At 32.4% G+C, this 25,615-nt stretch overlaps 2 protein-coding genes across 2 annotated transcripts; both read right to left on the bottom strand.

Moving 5' to 3' along the window:
* Nucleotides 1–4,957: 4,957 nt before the first annotated feature.
* Nucleotides 4,958–6,961, bottom strand: LOC133178292 (uncharacterized). Its single transcript, XM_061313028.1, has one exon. It carries the CDS (start codon nucleotides 6,959–6,961, stop codon nucleotides 4,958–4,960), a length of 2,004 nt encoding a protein of 667 aa, XP_061169012.1.
* An 11,240-nt stretch (nucleotides 6,962–18,201) lies between these two features.
* On the bottom strand, nucleotides 18,202–20,253 carry LOC133178291 (BTB/POZ domain-containing protein 2-like). The gene is made up of 2 exons (XM_061313027.1): nucleotides 20,171–20,253; nucleotides 18,202–19,306 (listed from the first exon to the last, which is right to left on the bottom strand). Exons 1-2 carry the CDS (start codon nucleotides 20,251–20,253, stop codon nucleotides 18,202–18,204), a joined length of 1,188 nt encoding a protein of 395 aa, XP_061169011.1.
* Between the last annotated feature and the right edge of the window lie 5,362 nt (nucleotides 20,254–25,615).

Raw genomic sequence — 25,615 nt, 5'->3', positions numbered from 1 at the left:
AATAAAATATTAATAAATAAAACTGTTGATCTGAAAGTTGTTCAGTTTTACATGGCACGCCTTTTGAGATACCTAAATATTTTTGTAAAACCATCAATAAATATACATGTATTAAAAAGCTTAGTGTTGGACTCAAAGTATCCATGTTTTACTCCACGATTTGTGGGAAAAATCATTGTGAACACTTGTTTGTTTACCAGATACCAGAACATAGAATAGTAGAATGTGCATGTATAATAACTCTACAAAAGTTTACTAAAATGCATTTGTTTTAAAGCTTATGAAGAAGAGCAGTCTACCAGATCGTAAACTGAGAACAGATTTAAAACAAAATTTCAAATCAATATAACTTTTGAAATGAATCTGATTATAAAAAAATTATCATATGTTTGAATCTAAATGTTATACAAAATTGCAAAATCTCAAACAAATTCGTTTAATATATCTCGAGATATTAAAAATCAATATTTCGACTTAAGTCTTTTCTCACTTTATGGCCTCGGGGCCAGGTCTGCACTGTGCCAAATCACCTTTTTGAAATCAACAAAGCAAGCATATGTTTTTTCTTTCAATAAGTATACTTGTATTTGTTGATCAGAGTTTTTAAAACAACTATACGACATTGTTTTGTGAAGCCCGTCTGTATGGGACTTAAAAGAGTGTTACTTTCTAGTTAATTTGACAATCGATCTTGTCTGCAGAAGTCTTCTAAATGACTGTTCTAGGCAACTTTTAACACTCAAACCCATGTAATTAAATTCAGAAGTCATCCAATCTTAGCTTTGCTTTTCTGTTCTGTCTTTGCTTAGAATTTTTATAATGAGGTTCCACGACCCTAAAGTCTTATGCTGACTGACGTTTTTCATACTTATTGTTAGGCCATTATTTACACACTGAATTGTCGACGAACTTTTCCGTTATTTCCCGATCATGACAAGGAGCACACGGCGGGGATCCTCACTCCTCCATAGCACGTGATCCCACCTCTGATGTTTCAGAGGTCCGTGTTTGCTCTGCTCAAGTATTTGTATTGCTAAATGGACTTTTGAGTTTGAATACTCCAAAGAACATTAAGAAAAGTTGAAATTACAAAATTATATCAAAATCAATAACATTAAAACGTACGAGTTTTCAACACTTTATATTACCATTCTTCACGATTATTTGAAGTCAAATCTCTTGAAACCATTGACAGCTTTTTTTCAATAAAATGACATTAACAAACATTCCTTGTAATTGACAATTTGCAATTTTTTTTGTTTAAAAAACATTCTGATTGTACATACAAGTACTCTGAAGCTGATATTAAAAAGATGCTTGAGTTTCTGATTGACAATAACTAGACAATTTTTGGAGATGAGGTCTTCCAACAATCTGTCAGAATTTCCATGGGTACCAATTACGCCCCGCCGTTGTAAGCAGACCTATTTTTATATTCATATGATGCATATTTATTCAAAACCTTATACACGGGAAGCAGCAGAGTTAAGGCTACAAAAAGGGGGCAGAGCCTATTCATACGGAAAATGCTTAGTGTGACATCAAATAAAAAACGAATTTCTTACAATATCATAAAATAAAATAATTTGCGATTTTAAACTGTGTAAAACTAGGTTAATCCTATACAGCAAGGTATAGACAAATTATTGAATGCAATGCATCATGACGTCATCGTGGAAAAATTTGACGCAGTTAATGTGCAGTAATTTTTTTTACAATGAAAAATAGATTTTGTTATTTAACATAATATTATTTTCAAATTACAACTTATCCAAAATATTTCTTTAAATGCCATTATTAAATAATTATAGTTAGAATGCTTGTAATTACTTCTACCGTGTTTTTTTGTATAGAGTTGAGGTGCTGCATTAAGGAGGTTCGATCCTGAGCTTTTGAGGTGATTTTGTTCTGGACCTTTATTCATAAAATTCAGCATCATTTCTAAGTTCAAACATTAAATCTAGATTCTACAATGCAAATTAAACTATATCCAATGAAAAAACCGCGATTAAATTCCACTCAAATAGGATTAAGCCAGGAACTATATTTTGTGGCGGAAGGTTTTTAAGGAGAAAATGATCAATATTTCCCTTTTGAAATATATACAGTACTGTTAAGTTTAGATTCCTATTTTTCCATGCTGGTTGCACACAGAGCTGTTTTTTGCAGTGAAATGTTTTGTGCTGGTTCTGAAATATCTGTTAAATTATTTCTTATGAATGTTTTCATTATATTGTGACAAATATAGTTAATATATTCTGAAAGTCAATGAAAAAATTTAGCCAATTTTAACATAAAATTAACACTTTTTTTTAGTAATATCTGAAAATTTACATCATAGACTCCCACTTTTGTTTTTCTTTTCTGAATATATAAGATAACTTTAATCAATCTGCCTAAATTCAGCAAAAGTTTAAGACTTTAAAATAATTTTCTTGCTTGTTAAATTTTTAATGCCAGGGAAATCACACTTTTTGAGTGCAGAAAGGTCAAATAATTGATTATGCGAAGCAATTTGAAACTTTATCTTAGTCACAATTTTAAAGTGTCTTTTTTAAAGTAGACTAATAGTTTATTTTGTCCCATGATTTATTTGGATAAAAACATTAAAGGGAAAATGTCGAAGATGTGATTTTTGATTAAGACACAAATTTCAGTGCAAAAAGGTCATATTAAATGTACTGTAGCGCCAAAAGAAGCATATTGATCCCCATTTTTTGTTTTGATTTTTAATTAAGCTATGTGTGAAGAAACTAAAAATATACTTGACAAAAAAGTTTAAGACTTTAAATATCAGGATCCAACCTCGTTAAATCGCCTTTTCGCAAGGGTATACACTTAAAAGATCTTGACTATTTTTTAAATACTCATAAAGGGCATATTCCTTAACTTGAAAATTATTCTGCTTTCTTGAAATCGAGGACTTGACCAATAAGTATAAAAAAAAATACTTGGTAAAGGTTATACATATTTCATTATGAGCCCAGTTTCATGAAATTTAAACTAATAAAATGCGAATTGTATTTAAAGCATCAGCACTTTTCAGAAACTACAAAATATGCAGAAACAATTTTTCACATAAACTTTTAATTTGAACTAGAGTAAGCCCCTGCGATATTGAAATTTGTTAAATACCTCCATGCAGTACACATTGTACGCATTTCTCACGTGACTGTCCAATCCGGTGACCAAACTAAATTTAATACAGAGCGGGGTATACTAGATATTTTTCAATAAATATAAGAGTAATGTAATATAACAGATTTACAAAAATAAATTTGGTCTATAAAAGTTCCGATATCTGCACGTATATACTCCGTTGATTTCTTCATAGTACACATTAACGGTGCTGCGGAGGAAGAAGACACTTGATTGGGTTTCAATTCGACATTTAGATATATATCGACGATATATTATCAATAAACAATTACTTCCATTCAAATGTCTATTTGATATATCTCAGAGACATTAAAATAAAGATATCACAGAGTCTAACACATCTGTTTCATATTTGGATATTTTACGAGAAAAAGATGTTAATAGTAATCAAGCTGGCAATAAAACGTTATACCTTCTCTTCATTTGTCTACCAGAATCTACTCTGCTTTTTCTGCCAAAAGATAATACCAACTTACTTTGAATTGAAAAAGAGCATTTATTACAAAAGTCAATGCAAATAAAAACAACATAAATATACAGCAGTATTGTCTGATGTTAAAAATATGTTACACCTGTCACCAGGAAAAATTAAAAACAACCAAAAAGGTACATACAATACAAAATGAAGTGCAGATAAACGTGATGACTTTAACTTTTCATCAACTTTCTTACTAATGTAACAACATACCCTTATCACTTGCATAGGGGGTTTATGAAAAAGCATGCTCTATATACTAACAGTAACTTAAACGAGGCAAGCAATTAACAAACAGGTTGATAAAACAGGGATATCAACAGTCTTAATTAAAGTCATCATTTCACAAGTTCTATAGTTGATACAATGACCATGTCTGTATCATGTTTCTCGATGTCATTTATACTGTGCATATCATGACATACTGAGAAAAACAATGAGAAAAGAAACATACTCTCCAAATACTGTACTTTGATTCACAGTGCTGCTGAAATTTCTTATGCACAGCTGTTTTCGAGAGAAGTAAAACGATGCATGGTACACATTTGCTAGATCCTGCTGTATCTTTGTTTGGAGGGATTTTTTTTAATGAATTTAAGTGTATGTAAATTAAGACACATTGTTATTTTTGTGTGGATTATTGATTTGAAATTCATACAGTCTTGCCACTTGTGCATATTTCATGACGGATGCTAGCTAGAGCTTTATGAAAAATATACCTAAGTACAATCCTTTCTCATTTTCAAACCAATAAGTAACCAAAACCATATATATTTAAAAAAAAAATAAAAAAAAAAAAAATCCCGTATACATTCTGTGTTTGCTCTGCTACCGATTTGTTTTGTTTCAATGGACTTTTTAAACTTGATTATTATTCGTTATTTCCATATTTAATTTTTGTTATCAATGCTTTAAAGCAGCAAAAATACTTCCATTGTTTGAGTTCATACCCGCCATTCACCATTATATTTTTATTGACATCTCTGTTGCCTCCCAGTGACATCATGTTGGCGAGTTTCCCTGTGTATATTTCTACACGTGAGTACTCAGTATTCACAGAAACCGCATTCTGATTAATTCAGAGTAGGCTTAGTAGAAAAACACAGCAAATGTAAATTCCTGTATTTTATTAGAAAGCCAATTATAGTAAACTTTATTACATTTTTATTTTGTATCAGGAATTATCATTTTTTTAATTTTTCATTTTTCCCATAATAAACAAAGTACTTGTAAATAAACACCTTTACATTTATGATATACTCACACATGCTCACTCACTCACACCATCCACATTGTTTTGGAATTATTAGTTCTTAATATGCTTCATTTATCAAGACTTCGTATCCTCAACACCGTGGCCTTTTTTAAATTGTGGAAGAGATCCTGTCTAGCTGCTTCGCGATATGAATACAGGGCAGCCCAAAGATCACCTTGGAGCTGTTGACAAATTCCTAAGATCTGCCAACATATGTCTCTTGTACAGGGGCGAATCAAATCTCCCTCTTCAACTAAATTCTTTAAATCATAAATGGCTACTGCCGCAATATATTCGTCAAATTTTCTGTAACATAAGAATTCTAGCATGAGTAACATAACAAATGGTGATATATGTATGGTTCCCTCGATATGACCCGTTAGACGCTGCTCATGTATTAATTCATCAATATAATGGATGTTTGTAGAGAGCCTGATGTCCCCAACAACAGCTCTCCTCATCTTTGTAGAACAAGACTGACCCCCAACTTCTGCTGTATATATATTGATATCTACGTCACTCATATACATAAGATAGGGTTGCTGAAATTCGTTATTTGCTATCTCTAGGATCTTTCGTGCTTTTATGTGTCGAAAAGTCTTGTAATAATACATCACAAGGTACAAGATATCAGAAACGAACCCCATTTTCGCAGCTAGTTTCAACATATAACATGATATCTTGTCAGCTTTATACATTAACTTGTTCATTACAATGTTAGCGCACCTGCTGTGTAACACAAAAGCTGTGCTCTGGAGAATGGTGACTGTAAGTTTCTGTGCCATGAGAATTTGATAGTTTGTATAGTTTTTAAGATATAAATTTATCAACGTTTCCATTGATCGTAGGAGATGTAAGCAGCGATTAAGATTTTGTGTAAATATTGCATCGTTATTAGATATCTCTCTAAATAGGTCTGAATCAAACACAACCTCCCAATCTTCACTTTGCTGATTAAAAGACATGCATTGTCTGGGATTACAAAAAAAATCTATAGTAAAGGATCTTACGGAATGACTCTGTTGCAGCAATGCTATACCCTTCTCATACAGTCCGTGCAATTCTAGGAATAACTCCCTTTGAGATTTACCGAATATTTTATTTAAAAACATGTTGTTTTCTGGGATGAAAAAGTTAGGACACACACCTTCATACACCCATTTAAGAAGGCGTTTAAAACAGACCCAGAAACACTCCAGAAGATTTTGTGGATACCAGTCAGGTATTAAATTTTGCTGAATCACCCAGAATACAGCTGTTTTCAAGTGATAAGAGGAAAGTAAGCTTTCTTCTATATTTTCCCTGATAATTTCTTTAAGAATTAGTTTGAGTAAACCATACGTGAGAAATTGACAGTGGTTCATGCAGTACACAAGTTTCCGTTCTGCGTAAGAGAATGAAATTCTCCATTCATTTTCCTCGTGATTTCCTTGCTTGTGCCCTATTGCTACAAAGTGACATCCATTCCTGACAATATCATCAACTACATGCGGGCTCGGCCACGAGTGACATCTATCGATCCATGCTAAGGTAGACGGAGGCCAGAAATCACTTGCAAAACAGTAGGCATCATCAAATTCTATTCCTTTGAAATTTCCACTTCTACAGGGGCCATGAACGTGTGAATCCGGCCTGGATGGAAAGTGCATATTTTCTCGAAATTTAAAACTAGATAAATAGTATTTTTCATACATTCTAAAGCATGAGGCCCAGATTTTTACTGTTAATTTGGCTGGTAAGAGCAACTGAAGCAGCGTGTATCCTGGCGGGCTTTCGGAACAGTCAGAAAGAAACAGTGTATATCTGTTGTAATCCTGATTCTGAGATAAATTCCATATAACCCGATACTGATCGAGCGAAATCATAGCGTCCCTATCAGACTCATCCAGTCTAAATCCTTCCTTATAACTTCCACTTAATATTATACGAAAATCTTTGCTCGATTCACTGAACAAAATCATCATTTCCCTGAAATCACTTATATCTCGCCTCATAGTCACCTGTTCTGAGGTCCCCAATTTACGACAGAGTACCATAAACACCAACTCTGACATGTGTTGCATACCCTCCATACTAAGATGAGAAATGCAATAAGACACGTTTAACAGATGATGGTACAATGCTTCATATTACTAGAATGTAAATCAATTTATTTTAACTTTTGCGACGCTTGACGTGTTGAGAGAAGCCATCCGCGAAAATCAATTGTTTGGTTGCAGACGATTTCTTTTATATGCAGACTTAAATCCCCAAACCTATTATCATGCTGTTGAAAAACGCTATTACACCACGGTATTAAAAACGCATTTGATCGACATACCTGAATGAAGCTGCTTTTTCAAAAATGAGATATAATTACATATGTAAAAGGTGTTAAGAAAGTTCGATACATAATGAAATATTTTTAAAAATTTAAAAATAGTGTTTAACTGAAGAGATTAACGTTCCTGTTTAAAAAAATCACAAGATTTTGCTTTCAGTTTGTAGCAATTAATTTCTAGTAAGAATTTATAGAATTTTTTCTCATTTGAAAATATGACAGAATGACAAGATGACAGAACTGTTTTGTTTCTTCACAGCATATGTTGTATCATATAAAACTGATGGGATTAGGTAAAAGAAAGATCAGTCACTTTTCAAAGAATAGGTTTTTCATATTGGAATTTTAAATTGACTCGATAAATTTTGCATAGGTTTTTGGAGGGATATGTTAATCTTAAGATTAATCTTAAGATATTTAACAAATTAAATATGCTGCATCCCTGATTTTGCTACACAGACATCATCTGTTTCAAGAACTGTCTTCCCTATTTCATTTCAACAAAAACACAGTCATTACCTTATCATTAGCAAGAACGGACTCTGTGAACATGAAATGTAACAAATTTTAAAAATTTTCTCATTGGAATTCTTTTTGAGAATGAAAGAAAAATGTGGAATAAACTTTCTTTACACTCTTTATGTTGAAGAAGTGTTGCTTGTTTTTTTTATTTGCAAAACCACTTCAGTGATAGTAAATGGTGCTCGAAAGTAGTCAATTTATTGTACAAATTATGACGTTTTGTTGCTTATTGTATATTTTCTAAATTACTAATCAGTCATTTGGCAAATTTCAAAAAATGATAAGGCATGTGTAGGTTCATTACTGCAACCATAAAAATAAGGCGATTATAAATATAGAGAAACCAAATATATGAAAAAGGAGAAGATAACAAACAATTGTCTCAAAAAAACTACAAACAAAACAAATCTATGAACAGAGGTAAAACACAGACCCTCGGAAATTTCAGAGGTGGGATCAGGTGCCTAGGAGGAGTACGCTTCCCCTGTCGACCGTTTACACCAAACGTGAGTCCTCTGTATTGATCAGGTAGACGGAATATTCTGTAATGAAATTTAGTATAATAACAAAAGCTTAACAATTGATATTAAATATATCAGTCAAAATACAACCCAATGATAAGTTATATTTGCTAATAAGGTCGTTATAGCAACCGTATAATTTACGAAATGCTGACTTTCAGCGAGGTTTTTGAAGATCCCGGTACCATCCGCTTATCTGTCAGTAGCCTGCTTTGGTTTACAATTCGGTCTTTTTCAGAATTTTGAATAAAAACCGTATAAGGTGATAGCAGAATTTTACTACACAAATGAGATAAGTTGACGATTGAAAAGCTGGAGTCAGCTTCTTTGTCATACAGTTCAATTGTTAGTTGGTTTTTAGCGTCTATAGTCAGTAAAACTTCAAATATGAAAAAGATGTGTCAGACTCAGAATTCAGAATCTGAGGTCATGTACACGCAATGAATATAAAGCAATGCATACTATAAATAAATAAATATATAATAAAGATATAGTTTAGATACACCGGTACTGTATATATTTAATGTATTAGGAGTATTTAATTTATTATATTGAGTACGACGAAGAGAGTGATATAAAAACTAGTTATTTAAAACTCCATTGTTTAACAGCTTCGATAGCATAGTAAGAAGAGTTTTCAACCCCCTCCCCTTCAGGAAAACCACTCTTTTCCAATATGAAAAGATAAATTTATATTTCTTTTGCCGTAGAGGCAAGGAATGGAGAATTTTTACAAAACACCGTTTTCAATGTAAATTGCAACTCTTGAAAGTAATGGAGCGCTCAAACAAGGCAGTGATGTCACAAGTGTATTTTAACTTTAATTAACCAATGACCTTCGCAGGTAGGTTAAGGACGCCCATGAAATATCCGCCTTAATATGTTCAGAGAAAATGAATACAATTTTAATTTCTTTTTTAACAGCATTAGTTTTGATGAATGTGCATTTTGGTGTTTGCACTTGTATATAACGGGTCTCTGCTGAGTTCGGCCAAAGCAACATCGCTTACATCAGCTGTTTGTCACGTGACAGGTTTTAAATTAGAACATATATGTACTGCTACAAAGATCGTTAAAGTTAAACGATATGCGGGTATCTTTCCGTTATAAAATTATTCTGTTTTGTTTAAGACGAATTTCTTAACATGAAAAGTGCTGGGAGCAACTTCCCCGTGCTCGGAAATTGTGTAAAATTTAGCCGTCTTTCTATAAACTCCAGACATAAATGCAATAAGCACTGGAATAATGTTATATTAAGGAATAAATAAACAAAGCACAACCAGCTCCCAGCACTTTTCAGAATAGTAGGAATAATAGCTACACGTGTTTAAAAATTCGAAATTTATAGTGAAGCGGATATCGTTGAACTTTTGATATTTTCGAGGGGCTGGACCCCTCATACTAGCTCATTATTGTACAACTGTGCTCCCTGTGGCTATGTGTAAGGTGTACACATTATCAATTTAGTTTGACAATAAAATATGGATTAATATATTTTAGAACATGTATTCATTTCGGTTCAATAAAGCTTGTTTCGTATTTTTTACTTTTACAAGCTACGAAAATAGCTTGATCCACGCCTCAGGTACAGAGAAACTGCGTGTCAAACTAAGAAATGACGTCATCTCAGTAAGTACAGCGAGATCGAGCAGGCTTTCATTCTACATACTCAAAGTGCTATTTTGGCAAGATAAGTTGCACATCCATTTATTTTTATAATATTTATGAGGAACGAAAGTATTTTAGTGTGTTTTAAAAAGAATATAAAGTATTTAATCGTCAAGATTCATTTGACATGTTTTAACTTGACGTCATAATAGCTTGACAGAATCTCTGCATAGGCTGACGTTGATATGGGAGTCCTTAACCTAGCTGCGTTGTCAGGAAATACAACCTATCATTTAGTCAAATGCTAACTGACGTTTTACATAGTAATTGTTAGGCCATTATTTACAAACTGATTTGTTTACAGATTTTTTCGTTTTTCTTGATGATGACAAGGAGCACACGGCAGGTGTGACCGGTCGGCAGGGGACGCTCACACCTCTTTGGCACCTGATCCCATTTCTGATGTTTTTGGAGGTCCGTGTCTGCTCTGCTCCCGATTTGTATTGTATAAATGGACTTTGAACTTTAATACTGTTTGTTATCTCTATACTTCATTAAAGCCGGAGTTCTAAATGCGCCAGAAAAAAAAAATCTAGGAATCATTATCATGTAAAACGATATCTTTGCAATCAAGAAATAATGTTAGTCGTTACCCATGACCAAAAGGGACATTATGAAAAAACATAAATATACCCTCTCTGTGTAAAAAAAAAGAACAATGTAAGACTCCTAACACACAAATGCAACAGCATAATTGGCCCATCGATCTAGAATGACAAGAATATTTTGATCAAAAGAGTAGTTATTGAGCATTTTCGGTTGGGTAAACATTTACAAAAGAGCGACTACGTACAAAGCATTTTGCACTTGAAACTTTGCATGTTTTTATGTTCAAGGTTTTTTAAAACCCCTTTTAATCAGCATTATGACATACTAGTAATAAAAAGAATATCCTCTGAAAATTACCCTGTTTTATTCATGTGCACGTTTTACAACTTCTGTAAAACTTTTAACGGCTGTGGAAAAATAAGGTCTGGGATGTCGTCAAACATTGCTAAGGGCATTTAAACTTTTTTCTTTACAATGGATTTGATGGCTTTCTTCTATTCATTCTTTTGGAGTTTTTTTGTTTCCGTCAACCCAGTGTACAGTTATGGAACTCTAAGCCCTAAAAAGTTAATTACATGGAAGTTTAACAATTCAAAATTATATATTTTTAAAATTTCTAGAGTCATTTAATCAATTATCTAATTAATTTTGTACAAAGTAACATATTTTTTATTACATTATACGAATAAAGTTTTAAAAATCTCTTAAGTCGTATTCAATATTTCATTTTTCTAAAGTGCTTGAGATGTAAATTTCCCTACTCCAATCAAAACACAGATATTTGAAGACTGATCATGATCATGAGCAGCAGTGTATGTTTTTACAAAACACGAGACCCAAAATAATATGATCTAATGTACCTTTTCTTTGAGACTGATAAACAATTAGGTCATTTACGCAAAACTTCGAGCAAAATATGACATTCCTCTTCAATACCGCAATGAAGACAAAACTGAGTTATTCTATATAGTCTCCTCCGATTTCCTGCATATGTCATTTTCTATATTCAGCTCCTGAGAAGACAGCTCATTGTAGAAATATAATTTGTCAATTTACAGTGAATACGCTAAGTCAAAATATGAGTTGAATTTTCAAAATACTAATATACCTTACAATCCTGATCGTACATATCAAACAATCTTTTCTTATTTAAAGATAACATTTATTGCAACAAAAGCAAAAGTTACTCCATCCACAAGAGTATCATCTCTCAAAAGAGAACATTGATCCCTATTTAAATTATACCTCCCCCCCCCCCTACACACACACACACAAAAGAGTGACTATATCCCAACTAACTTCGTTTTGAGGGGATAATAACTACGTAGTACAGTTAAGGTGCGCAATGGAAATATCGGTAATTTTTGTGATGAAAAATGCATTCTTAATCAGGATGGCGATTCTTTTTAGTACTTTATTTATATCGGACGAATGCAATTATGGTTAATAACTATACATCTTGAGGACGATAAAATTTTATATTTAGACTTGTCACGTGATTTTAGCACATATACCTGCAGTATTGAGGTCACCTATAAATTTCACTAGTGCAAGGGCATAACCAAGTTAAAATTCTGAGTTAAGTTTATTATTTTTCAACACGCGTTGTAGTTTCTAAAAAATGCTGCGATCCTATACATTTTCTTCTATTTCATTGTTAAAATCATATTTGTATGGCCGCATCCTGTAATATTTGCTGGTCAATGGCATTAAATATAGATATAATTAATTCGTTTTCAAGAATTCACCAGGATCGCAGCACTTTTCAGATACCTTGATACTTCTAGAGTTTATTTGTAAAAGCTTACTATGATCCATTGAGTGTATGCCCTTGCACTAAATCGATTTATTAAGACCTTTACATTACCAACCGATGTACGTGCGTATAAATATACGTCAGTATCAATTAAATAGGAAATGTACGGAAAAAATCTTTAAGAAGACATTGCATCCAAGTTAATGGCCACTTAAATATCTGCAAATGATTATTTTATTTAATTATAGAATACATTTTTCTTTGGGAAAATATTACTTGATCCGCCTCTCACTGCATACAAACTGCGTCAAGTTTTACAAAATGACGTCACATCGACAAGTGCATGGTGAACAGTGCATAGTTCACAGTGACTTGTTTATACCTTGCTATGTGGGATTTAACTAAGGACAACACAGCATGTTATAGTAAGTTTTAATGTAGTTTGATGATGTCATACGGTTAAAAATAGCAAATCATTTCAATTTGTGGAATTTTAAAGAATTGTTGGTTTTGTATGATGTCATAGTTAATATTTCCCGTACAAATTAGGCTCCACCCCCTTTTTGTAGCCTTAACTGTGCTACGTATCCACTCCTTTCTATTTTCAACATTATCAAAATTTGTAGAAAAACATGTTGCAAAATATGTAAATTCTAAATGATAAATATAATTAATAATAAATTAATTTTTTATGCCCCCGAATTCAAAGATTCGGTGGGATGAAGTTTTTGGTATGTTTGTCCGTCCAACTATCTTTTTTCTGTTAATGTTTGTCTGCACACAAAAACATTAACCTTGAACATAACTTTCAAGTGTTTGGTGCTAGGGGTTTCGTATTTCACATGTGTATATCTTGGTTTTTTTTTGTTTGTTTAACGTCCCTCTCGAGAATTTTTCACTCATTTGGAGACGCCACCACTTGTTGGTGGAGAGCTGCAAATTTTGTCCTATACTCGGCACTTACGGCCATTGAGCAGTGAAGGATCTTTTTCGTGCCAGCACCTACGGGATCGGTTTATACGGTCTCATCCGAAGGACCGGTCTCCACGTCCCACAGTGGGATTCGAACCCGCGACGTAAGGATCAGCTCCTTACTCCGCGACTCTAGAGCAGACGCTCTAACCACTGCGCCATGCGGGCGACGTGTATATCTTGTAACTAGTCCTTTCCCACATATTTGACCTGTTGACCTTGACCTACTTTAGCTGAAATTTACCAAACTTTAAACTTGGCCATAACTTTTGAACGGTTGGAGTTAGAGCTCTGTACCAACATTTTTGACGTTGAACTTGACCTTGGAGTTTGACCTACATAACTATATATTTGTACATTTGTACATATATTCCGTATGACATAGCCTTTCTCATGGTTCCAACATTTCTGACCTCATGGACTAATAGGTTTTACCTACATCTGAAAAAACTTTAACCTTTCCTGTATCTTCTGCAACCACAATATTTTTTATGCCTCATCATCATGATCATGTTAACGATAAAAATTAATACAAAAGAACCACAGACCTAAAAAGGTGAGATGTATGTAAAAGCCTCTCATTAAATGTTAATTCTAAATTGTTCAAATCATCACCGGTGGTATAGTGGGGTCACAATATGGAATCTACGTTGTGTATTTAGAATTTATAAAAAAAATTCCCCACTACTTGACCTGAAACATCATAATAAATAGTTTTTTTTTAAATAATTCTTAAGAACAATCAGATCTGAAAAGGTGAAACTTAGGTAAAATCTTCCTTAAATAATGTGTGTACTAACATGTTCAAAACTTAGCTCCAAAGATTAGGGTGGGGCCACAATAGGGGAAAATTTTTCACATTTGACTATATAATTTTTTTTATTAATAAATCCTCTATAGTACCATTCATGTGCAATGAAATATATGGGGATAACAACTAGTTATTAAGCTCAAAAATCCATTGAAACAATACAAATCAGGAGCAGTGCAAACACAGACCTTTAAAAGCACCTGAGGTGGGATCAGGTGCCATGAAATAGTAAACATCTGTCGACCGATCACAACCACCGTTAGCTCCTTGTCATGATTGACATGATGCGATAAGTGGAAAAAATCCGTGAATACTTTAGTGTGTAAATATTGACCTAACAATAGAACATGCGAAATGATGACTTTAAACGAGACTGTTGATATCCTTTTTCCATTAATTTGTTTGTCAATAGCTTGCTTCATTTTAGAAATTGTTCGTACGTAGAGCACGCTCTTGTGTATCGAATCAATTTGGAGACATAGGCTCCATATGCAGGTAATAAGGGTATATTGCTACATAGGTAGGGGATGTCGATGATAGAAAGTTGAAGTCATCACGTTTATCATAAAGTTTTTTTTAATTATGTAAACCATTGACTTATCTTTGTTAGCATTGGAATTAATGATGCAGCTTTTGCGTAAGCGGGCTATGTAATTTTTTTCTGCAATTGCTGCAAAGTAAATTCCCATACTAACAAAGAAAGAAAGATGTTTATTGTTTATATTTACATCTGTGTAAAAAAGCTTATAAATTTAAAATAGGTACATTTAATATTTTAAAATTGATATGTTTGTCATTGTATGTTTCATTGATGGAAAAACCGTTGCTCCAGAAATCTATACAGGTGGCTTGCTGAGCGGTGTTTACTGACTGATTAACAACCGTGGTTTAAATAAGAAATAAAAGAGATAATATAATATTCAGTGGATGAAAATATTCAATTATGAAATAATATAAACGTAAGCTGCAACTTGGTAACTTGCGATATTTTTTTAAGATTGCACTATTTTCTAAACTTAACGGAAAAGGGTGTGTAAATGCTCTCAAATACCTTAGTGTGTAATTTTTTTCTTGGATGCCCAAAATCCATCATAAAAAATATTCTGAATTATTTATGAAAAAGATAAATTGATAATAAAAAAAGCAGAGTGAAATAGTACACCAACTTCACTATTTTAAACTGTTTTAGTTTATGAGCGTTTAAATGTAAATCGCGCGAGTAACTACTTCACAAAAATTCAAAATTGAGTGACACTGATATAAATTTATACTTTATTTATTGAAACAAAGATATTTTCAGTCTCGATCAAAACAAATGTCATTATTCACCAGTACGGTCAGTGATGCGTAACATTGATATCCAAAATGTGTGGACTTTCTTCTAATCATGCCCCCCCCCCCCCCCCAAAAAAAAAAAAAAAACAAAAACAAAAAACGTTGAAACCTCAGGTATTGATACTTTTTTATAAACAATGATCGATCTCAAAAAATTCACAAGCAATAAAAATCTGTGAACGGGGCATAAAATACGGACCCCCGGAAATTTCAGAGGTTGGATCAGATGCCTTGGGGAAGTAAGCATCTCCTGTTGGCCGGTCACATCCGTCCTGAACCCTATAAATTGATACGACATTCGAGGGAAGAATAAAAAAAAATTATTCTTAAATGCTTCTTTGTCAATCAATATTTACCCCTCATCATGAAGCAATTTTTCAATATCAAAGTTATCTTTCTTTGGTTACAATGAACATTAAAATAAAAAGATACAATTTTTAGGGAAATTTTCTGTTAACAGTTCAGTCTTGCACAACATCTCTAAACTCGCTGCCTTTCTCACTGAGATCGTATGGCAAGTGTTTTCATGTAAGGAACTACTCTACTTATACGTTGAAGGTACTTATATTTTTAATTCTCAATAATAATTGCAATTGTGAACAGTTAAATACCACCCTTTTTCATATTTTCCAAGGATTTAATGTTATTAGTTTCAATATAATTCAATCCTTAAATTGCTTGTAACTTCATATTTTTCGATTGAATTTAATTTCTCTTTTTAATTCATTTATCTTTATACAAGACCAGAAATAATCACGAATTCTAAGGAATTCCACACCAGTTAATTACAGGATCAGAATATGATTAGAGATTTTTATTGATATGAAAATTGAAAAAAAAATTGATGATTTTAATAAAAAATTGTTATATTCATAACGAGATATATTTGCACAGAATACTGTAGATCCCTAAATATACCGCTTAAGTTTTAAAATAATAATTTTCACCATATGTGCATAATGATTTATTTTAAACCCACTAGTAGTATTGAAACTCATGATCTCATCAAAATACAGTTTTATGTATTTGCAAATCAGAAACTTAACCAAACCCTCTTCAAACAGAGACGTACATTTCCTAACGATTAATCCTAATGATTATTACAGCGAGAGTCATTATAACAATAAACGAAACAAACTATTCATATCAGCTAGAACTCTGCTTGGGGAATGCATCAATGGCTTGTTGTGGATTGTATTTTATGAAAAAACGAGTTTTGTTTTTTAAGTGATTTTTTTTTAATTTCAATAAAATGATCTTTAACAAATAAGCTTGTATCAAACGAAATACATGTTTTGTACCCCCTGCAATACAGTCAGGAAATAATTACGCAATATGTATTTGGTTCTTATGAGGAGACACCTAACATGGAATCAATGAAATATGGAGATAACAAACAGTAATCAAGCTCAAAAGTCCATTGAAAGAAAAAAAGTCGGGAGCAGAGCAAACAGGGACCTCTGCTGACGAAAGGAAGAAAAATACATTGGTTCAAAGGTCATATGAAATGTTATGTTGTTATAAAGTAGAACGCTTGATTACTTGTTTGGTGATCATTGACAAAATATTCACATTATTAGTTACATTGTATCCAGGTTCAATCAAGGGTGTACGGGGATTTACCCCGGGTTTTATTCCATTCACCCTGAGGCGAAGGCCGAAGGGTATATGGAATACAACCCGGGGTAAATCCCTGAACATCCTTGATTGGACCTGGATAAAGAATTTATTTCTTATGTAACCAAATAAACCCTTTGTAAACAAGTTCAATTAATGGTTTTTAAAACTATCGATAAGATTTACTGCGTGCTACAATGCATCGTGACATTATGTTATCTGCTTTTTGTGATAGAGATGCTATGCGTTGTGACGTCACGTTATTAACCCCCGGCTCAAGCTGGTGTACGGAAATTTACACCCGGCTTGTTAACCAATCAAATATCGTGTTATTAGATGAATGGGAAATAAAAGTTAATATTAGGGAATATCACATAAGTTACTCGATACATTGGGTTGCGCATGAAAAAAGGAACTAAAAAAATGGAAGACTGATTCTATATGCAGTGTTCTATACCCGCATGCATTCATCATAACTCGAAATAGACGCAACTTCATTTAAAGTTATTTAAATTGTTCTCAAGTTCTGCATTCTGCAATCCAGACTGTTGACAAAATTTGACTTTTGACGTCAGTCAATGAAACAACATGTTAGTTGAGTTATTGCAACTGCTAACTACGTATACATTTTACAAATGCTGAAGGGGTGCATTTTCTAATTTAAATTCATCCGAGGTAAGGGGCTAATAAGTCGCCGCCCCGACCGAAGAGTGTTAAAATTTTCCGAATTGCAAAAGAAAACAAAGGAAAAAATTAATGCTCGCCTGTTGTTACATACACTGTACCACTGTTTAGCAAAATTTTATTATAAAAAAAAGTTGAATTTAACATATTGATATTTTCTTTTCGTTTTGCAAAATCAAAATTTAGTGTATACCAACGTACATGTATATACAGATACTTGGTACATGCAATTTGCCCCTGATAGTATATATTTTAACTATTTTAATGATATGTGTGCAAATAGGTGTATGTTCATGTAAATACATATTTGCATATGAATGGGTTTCTATTGAATTTATATTTTTTAAACCCATTCTTAGTTTAGCTACCGTATTGATAACAAAATTAAAGTCAATTTGCATATGAAACGAAAACAACTAGATATGACTAACTAAACAAATTCAATTTGATGCAAAGTGATGACAACAAACAGTGATCAATCTCAGAAATCCAATGAAGAATATAATCGTGAACAGGGCTTCTGGGAAACCCGATTAACAAACTTTACATTGTAGTATCTATACACACCACGCTGATCGACTCTCGTCCAAATTGAGGTACAATCCAGCTATGAGCATACCCTTATCTCCTTCTTTAAAATATTGAAATATATTAAATCTTTCTATTGATAATCTTTTCCCGTTAAATTCACTCTCTTCAATCTCTTCTATTTCATTACACTCAATTTCTATGCTGTTCTGTGATCTTCTGTAAATTTCACGTCTAAAATCAAACGCAATTGAAAGAGTGTAATTGATATCTTTCCTCAAGGGTATTAAGAATTGGGGGTACAACATCATCATTTTGTTCTCTATTTGACAAAGATCAATGGAAAACTGTGTGCTTCTGTCATCGTCAGAATGTGATGGCGAAATAGAACCAATTATCTTAATATCTTTGGCACCTCTTTGTCTGATATGCTCCATATGAATCCCTACCAAAACTGAGTAAGATGATACACAGAATTTCAACTGAAATTTACGTTTACCGTTAAAACATTCAATTGTTCGAGTCTTCTGTAGTAAACGACTTGTCATCAATGTTTTAGGCTTCCATATTCTTCTATGGGACTTAAACCTCCCAAGCATTTCTGTGTTTTTCGTTTTTAACTGACGTCGCAAAATCTGTACTTTGTCAGACAAAATGTTTGATTCACAAACAACATCGTCCAAAAACTGATGACTCATTATTGGAAACCGAACCTCGTAAAGAATGTCTCCTAAGACTGTTCTTTGATTTTCTGCGGTGACTGGTAATTCTTGACGAACGCATTCTTCTTCTGACCATTTACAAATCTGTTGAAAAATAAGGTTTTCAGGAGCAAATATTCGATCATGCTGAGTTATTTTGTAGATACTGGTAGAACACATTTTCATAAATGCATCCGTGTGTAGAAAATTAGGGGTGTTGAGTTCTATTGCCTCTAGACAGATGTCCATGATACCTGGGTCGTTGAACAGATAAGCAAATTCCATCATTTGGCAAACCATGTCTGAGTTAATAAATGTTTTTAAAGATTCTTTACACAAAACTGATAACATTTCTGTTTCATATTTCTTTGCACAACACAGCAGGTCTCCAAAGTTCTCAGCGGAAATTCGAGTACTATCGGTATATAGAAATCTAGAAAAAAAAGACTCATGCATATATCAAATACGCAAGAGCATGATCTACGTATGAACGATTTCTAAAACGAGGTATGTTACTGATAAACAAGTAAATGAAACAAGCATATCAACGGTCTCGTTCAAAGTCATCGTTTCGTAAGTTCTATGGTCGATACAATGACCTTGTAGGCAAATACAATATATCATTAAGTCAAATGCTGACTGACGTTTTTCATACTAATTGTTAGGCAATTATTTGAATTGTCTACGGAATTTTCCATTGGCATGGCACCTGATCCCACCTCTGATGTTTCAGAGATCCGTGTTTGCTCTGCTCCTGATTTGGTTTTTTTTAATGCATTTTGAGATTAAATACTGTTCGTTATCTTCATTTATTTCATATATATAAACCATTTCATACCACCTGAATTATTATCCTCATAATGTATATACATAAATGCCTGAGTTGCTTTAAAGGTATTTTTTTAAAATAGGAAATATGAAAATGCTATCTAAGCTCGAAGAATGATGAGCATGCACTTCAACAAGACTGGTTCACAATATGTTTACTTTCAAATGTTAACTACCCATGTTTGAAATAAAAAAAAAATGTTTTGTAAATGTTTTAACAAATCAACAATCTGAATATGTTTGATAATTTGTATAATGTCTTTTTGTGATAAATATTGCAATTTACATAATTAATAATGTTGTGTGATATATTGAAAAAAAAAACGCAGTCCGTTAAATAGTTATTTTTCAGTAGACTGCTGATCAAAATTACCATATATATATACAGGGGATCTAACGGAGCTTGAATGAGCTTAAATATTTCACCACCTAGCTTCAACGTAACAAGTATGGATGAGCTACAACTTACTCCATGAATTGCAGAAATATGTTCTCTTCAGTGTCATCCAGTTTAATCGCTTCCTTTGGGTTATTGTTCTGTCCTTCAAACATGGTGAAAAAACACTACTTCGACACATCAAGATGAACTTGTGGGCTTTTACTTCAGCGCCATGTTTTCCAACAAGGAATGTGACGTCACCAGAGTCAAGATGACTTTCATACATTTTCTTGACACAATTTGTCAAAGAACCCGTAGTTTGCCACCTTGCAACGGTTGTTTCCATATTAAATGCAACCCTAAGAAACAGAGTATGAATTTTATGGAAAAGGTGAAGACAGCGAACAGTGATCCATTTCATAAATACGCATATTTTTCACAATATGAAACGTGAATTTGGCAAAATTAAAACAGTAGAATCAGATGCCTAAGAGGCCTAGGAGTAAGCATACCCTTTCCACCGTTCACAACCTCTATGGACCCTTTGTATTGATTATTTAAACGGAGTTATCCAAAGTCAAAGTTGAGGAGAAAAAAAACTAAACTTTATGTGTATAAATTTTATCACAGCTAAATGTTTATTATAAAAAAACGGTGGTCAAATGTTATCCAATTGTATGAGTACTTACGGAGACAGAGATGATGAAGGGTTAACAGCACAAGTATAACTTATATGCCCAATTTTCTCAATAATGTGTGAATGCCCTTCGGGCGAAATATTGAAGAAAAAGGGAATTTACAAACAAACAATTCCTTAGGCGTAAGAACTTCTACGATATCAATAACGATTTGGCACAGCCAAAGGTTCTTTAAGTAGGCAATGCCTTTCGAATACCGGTATTTCAACACTTCTTATTCTTTCAATGAAACCAATGGAGCATACTGACATTGTATACACAAACATTAATCTTTTTAAAACTGCCTATTCAAGATAGATGCAAATACAAATAATAATTATGCACACAAGCCCTTTTAAAGATTGCCCAATCTATTGGTCTTCTTTCTAGTAGATGTTCATAAAAAATGTATTGATAAAATGCTCAATATTGGAATGAAAAAAAGTTTATATACTCCGAAAAGGGAATGAACTTTTCAATCCTTAGTTTAGTATATTGATAAATAAATACATGCTCTTCATTGAAGGGAGTCGCTGATCATAGCTTCTTAAAAGTATTTCTTGTAAGATCCGAGATGGGACATGTTTTTCAAAAGATATTTTTGATGAAATACCACGATACCCGATCATTATTGCAATTCCTTCACTAATTTTCTGCAGATATATTGTTTCTTCTTTTTTGTTGAAACGAATAAAGATTTTATTTTTCATATTTCTAGGAGGAGATAAGTATAACAAATTAACAATTTATTCATGATCTTGTACCAGTACATGAAAATTTCTTATTGGACATTAAAGTGTCATGTTTTTATGTTTCCTCTTAGTAATAGTTGTAGAATAATACATTGTATTTACTACTTGTTCAGCTACTAAGTCTACAATTTACAATTAATACGAATATTGATTGAATATTTGATTTTATCTTGTTTTATGTCACATTCCAGAATATTCTCTTCATATGTCTCATTCGAGAATTTTCCCTTCATTCAGAGACGTCATCATATATCGATGAAGGGCATCAAAATTAGACGTATACTCGGCAGTCAAGGCCATTGAGTAGTGAAAGTTCCTACTCCTGCTAACGCCTATCATGACATGGGACCTTTTCTCGGGGTCTCATCAGAAAGACCCGTGACTTTCACTTTCGTACGTGACATACGAGCATCGACTACCCCAATCACACCAAGAAGCGAACGCCATACCACACTGAAGATTCCAAAATATTAAAAAATATGTCAAATTAATCATTGCTTAGTTAAATGATAAGAACTTTCTATTTAGCTTGCAGCTAAAGTATATACATCTGCCCTAATTGTTCTGTGAATCAGTTTTGATAATTAATGTACTTAGAAATAGGGCAACACAGTATATGACCGATGTGAAAGTTTGAATGAACACAGAATGATACGTGCTTTTTTTTTTAGTGCTAGCATATTTTGTAAAGGTCAAGTTTGATTCATAAACATAAAATCATTCAATGATAAACGTAATCGTTGTAATAATTGGCTGCGACATCCCCCAAACTATTGACTAAGCCCTTTCTTATTTACTTCTAAATTGATCGATGTTTAACTTGATATTAGAAGAAGTGTTACGGTACTGATTTAAATAAGACGTTTATTTATAACGAATGTATGTTTTAAATAATATTTGTCGATAAATTATTACTGTTTGAATGAAATTGAATGGCAATAAATCATATTTTGATTTGTTATGTAAAACAACTATCATTTTGTTGTATATTTATCCTTATAGTAAATGATTAGATTAAAAAGCCTTGTTACTGTAAAGGATTAGCTTAAAACATTTATTACAATAAAGAACAATATCAAATGTATGAGAAGCATATTGTGTTTATCAATGTCTTGAAAAATATAGGCATAAATGTAAGTGTGTCAAAGGATTTTCATTCCAGATGTCCAAGATTTACAGAAAAGCCGAACATTGGTTTAACATCACATTGTTCGGCCTTCCCAGAATATCAATTCCTAAAAATATTTTTTAGATAGAAAATATTAATAATAAAATCACAAAACTATCTTTTGACGTTCTCATTTCCTTTAATGTATAAAAATGTGAATATAATTCAGATTGGTATCACATAAAATTGAAAGAAATATTTGATTTCATATTTAATATAAAATACAGTTATAAGGTACTTAAATAATGACATTTTGAACATAAGCATATAATTACCAAACTTGCATATTAGATCAGAAAACATATATTATTTTACAGATGATTGTGATGGAAGTAAATTTATTGCTTTTTTGTAATTTTAGATTATAATATTTCTATAATTAATTATTTACATGTTTTATAAAGATATACTCCAATTGTCAACATTTTCTCCAATCCAAATTGCCTACATCGACACAAACTTATATGTAAAGAGCAATCCGGTGTTCTGGCTGCAAATAACGTTTATATCCTCTTTTACAAAGTGAAAGTCCTGAAGTGAAAGTACAGTTAAACACAGCATATTGTATAAGTAGCAAATAGTGAAGATCAAGTTTCCAGTCGTTAGAGGGATACGCAAGTGAGTAAATGCTGGGTATAAGCATTTCTATGCAACTAAACTAATTAAAATGCCCAAGGATTATACCTATTATACAGAGAAAGTTAAAACTTATTGTGTAGTACATACTTGGTACCCACGACAAGATATAGCCAGTACACATTATGACGTCATATTATACGTCATTTTTTTTTTACTACACACGATAATAAAGGACATCAACAAAAAAGCTTCGGTGCAAGGGCATGCTCTATTTAATGAAGCTGAAATAAGGTATATTTAGAAGCAAAATATTCCACGGATTGTCGTTATTGCTGCACAAATATCAACAGCTCAGTTGTTTAATTACTATTTGTAAAGTTTTAAGTTGAAACAGGGTAAAAATGTACAGTCCGGTATAAGTTTCCTGAAATTCCGATCAAAATGAGAAAATGCCTAGGATTTTTGCAGCAGTTTTATTAATCTATAAAATATTTTAATTAGCATCACACAATTTTTTTTCTAAAATTAAATAGGATAATCCCTTGCGCCGAAACCGTTTTGTTGATGTGTTTTATTACCTCCAGTTGGTAAGAACAATGAAGTCATGATATGACGTCATAATGTGTACTGGCTTTAACATATCGCGTGTACTATGTATCTATAAGAAAATAACTCAAAACTTTCTCTGAATAATAAATATACCCCTTATGCGTTTTTATTAGCTCATTCATATACCTAGCCTTAACCCACTTGCGTATAAGTTGTTTAAGGATAAATAACACCAACAAACTTTTTTTCCAGAAATCAGCTATATTTCCCATATATTTATATGCAAATAGGTAACTTAAATGATATTTTCCAGGTAAAGTTGGAATATACTGTAAGACTTCAATGTCAAAAATATGTGCAAAATGTGGTATAGAATTACATAGAAAACGATATAAAGTTCATATCTAAGCACTAAAAAAAACTTGAGATTTCTTTATATTTAAGGGATTGTTTCTTTATGTCATTTCCATTCAAAATCAGTCAAAAACTATATATCAATCCATGCATCAAATTTTTGTTTGTATAATGTTTCCTTATGGTTGGCATCCCTGGTACTTAAAAATTCAAAATATCGACAGGTAAGGGTTTAGTTCTCTGGTATCAAAACTCTAAAGAAAAAAAATGTTCTCTAACAGGTAGCTTTATAGGTAAGTCTGACTCTGTATGTACAAGTAAATTTATCAAGGGAAAATCCTATTTATGCAACATTTGCGATAAAAGTAAAACATTCTTGACGTTTTATTATTTTTTTTCTTAAATCCAAATATCTAACATTCAATAATGTAAGAGTACTTTGAAGATTGAATACATAGTACCTGTATAGCTTAGGGTCATGTCTTGGGCTTTTTTACATTACATATTTTAATTGGTGTTACATTAAATTCATATCGTCATACATTTGTAAAAACATTTAAATTTCATATAAATAAATATCCCGTGGGAGAGCCCCTTTATTTTAAAGAGTAGCATTTTGAATATCTTTCACTGAACCGAAGAAGCGGAAGAAAACGTCAACACATTGAATCAAGCATCTGTAGTCTGTAATTTTAACATACATGTATATTTCATCTTTTTCATTACATTAATATAATCTGAAATTTACCGATCATGACAAAGAGCTCACGGCAGGTGTGACCCGTCGGCAGGGGATGCTCACTCCTTCATGGCACCTGATCACACCTCTGGTTTTGGAGGTCCGTTTTTGCTCTGCTCCCGATTTGTATTGCTTGAATGGACTTTTGAGCTTGAATACTGTTCGTTATCTCCATATTTCATCAATCAGCTGAGAACAAACTGAACTTTACAAAGTACCATCATATCATTCACGTTTAGTTTACACCAACACCTGATACTTAGTGCTTCACAAAAAATGATCTTTAAATGATATTATATAAATATATTAGCAGTAACTGATGATTATCATAGAGTTGATTGCTAAGAATACCTGACTGCTTATTTCGCAGTATATTGAGGTGAAACTAAATCTAATGCATTCTCAGGGTCTTGGTGTTAAAATCACAAGGAACGTCATAGTGAATTGAGTCTTTTCTGAATTATAAAAAATAAGATTAAATAATATGCATAGCCACCATATTTTCAATTTATTTATTTGAATGCACTAGATATTAAATGGAGTTTGCCTTCCTCTCTGCAAATGATAATAAATTGGTCAAAAACTCGAAATGTCAAAAAGCTTGTAAATGCTTGAGAACATATGGTATAAGTTGAATTTTTAGCAAGACGCAAGTTAAGCAATTCATCCTTAAAAATCATTATTTAATTTTAATGAGAAGTAATTTTAGCGATTTTA

The sequence above is a fragment of the Saccostrea echinata genome, unplaced genomic scaffold, assembly GCF_033153115.1.
Source record: "Saccostrea echinata isolate AGI-Se365-2 ecotype Australia unplaced genomic scaffold, CSIRO_AGI_Sech_v1 ptg000002l, whole genome shotgun sequence".
NCBI classification, from domain to species: Eukaryota; Metazoa; Mollusca; class Bivalvia; order Ostreida; family Ostreidae; genus Saccostrea; species Saccostrea echinata.
Note: the sequence above shows the minus strand (reverse complement) of the source record. Positions and strands in the feature narration are given on the sequence as shown.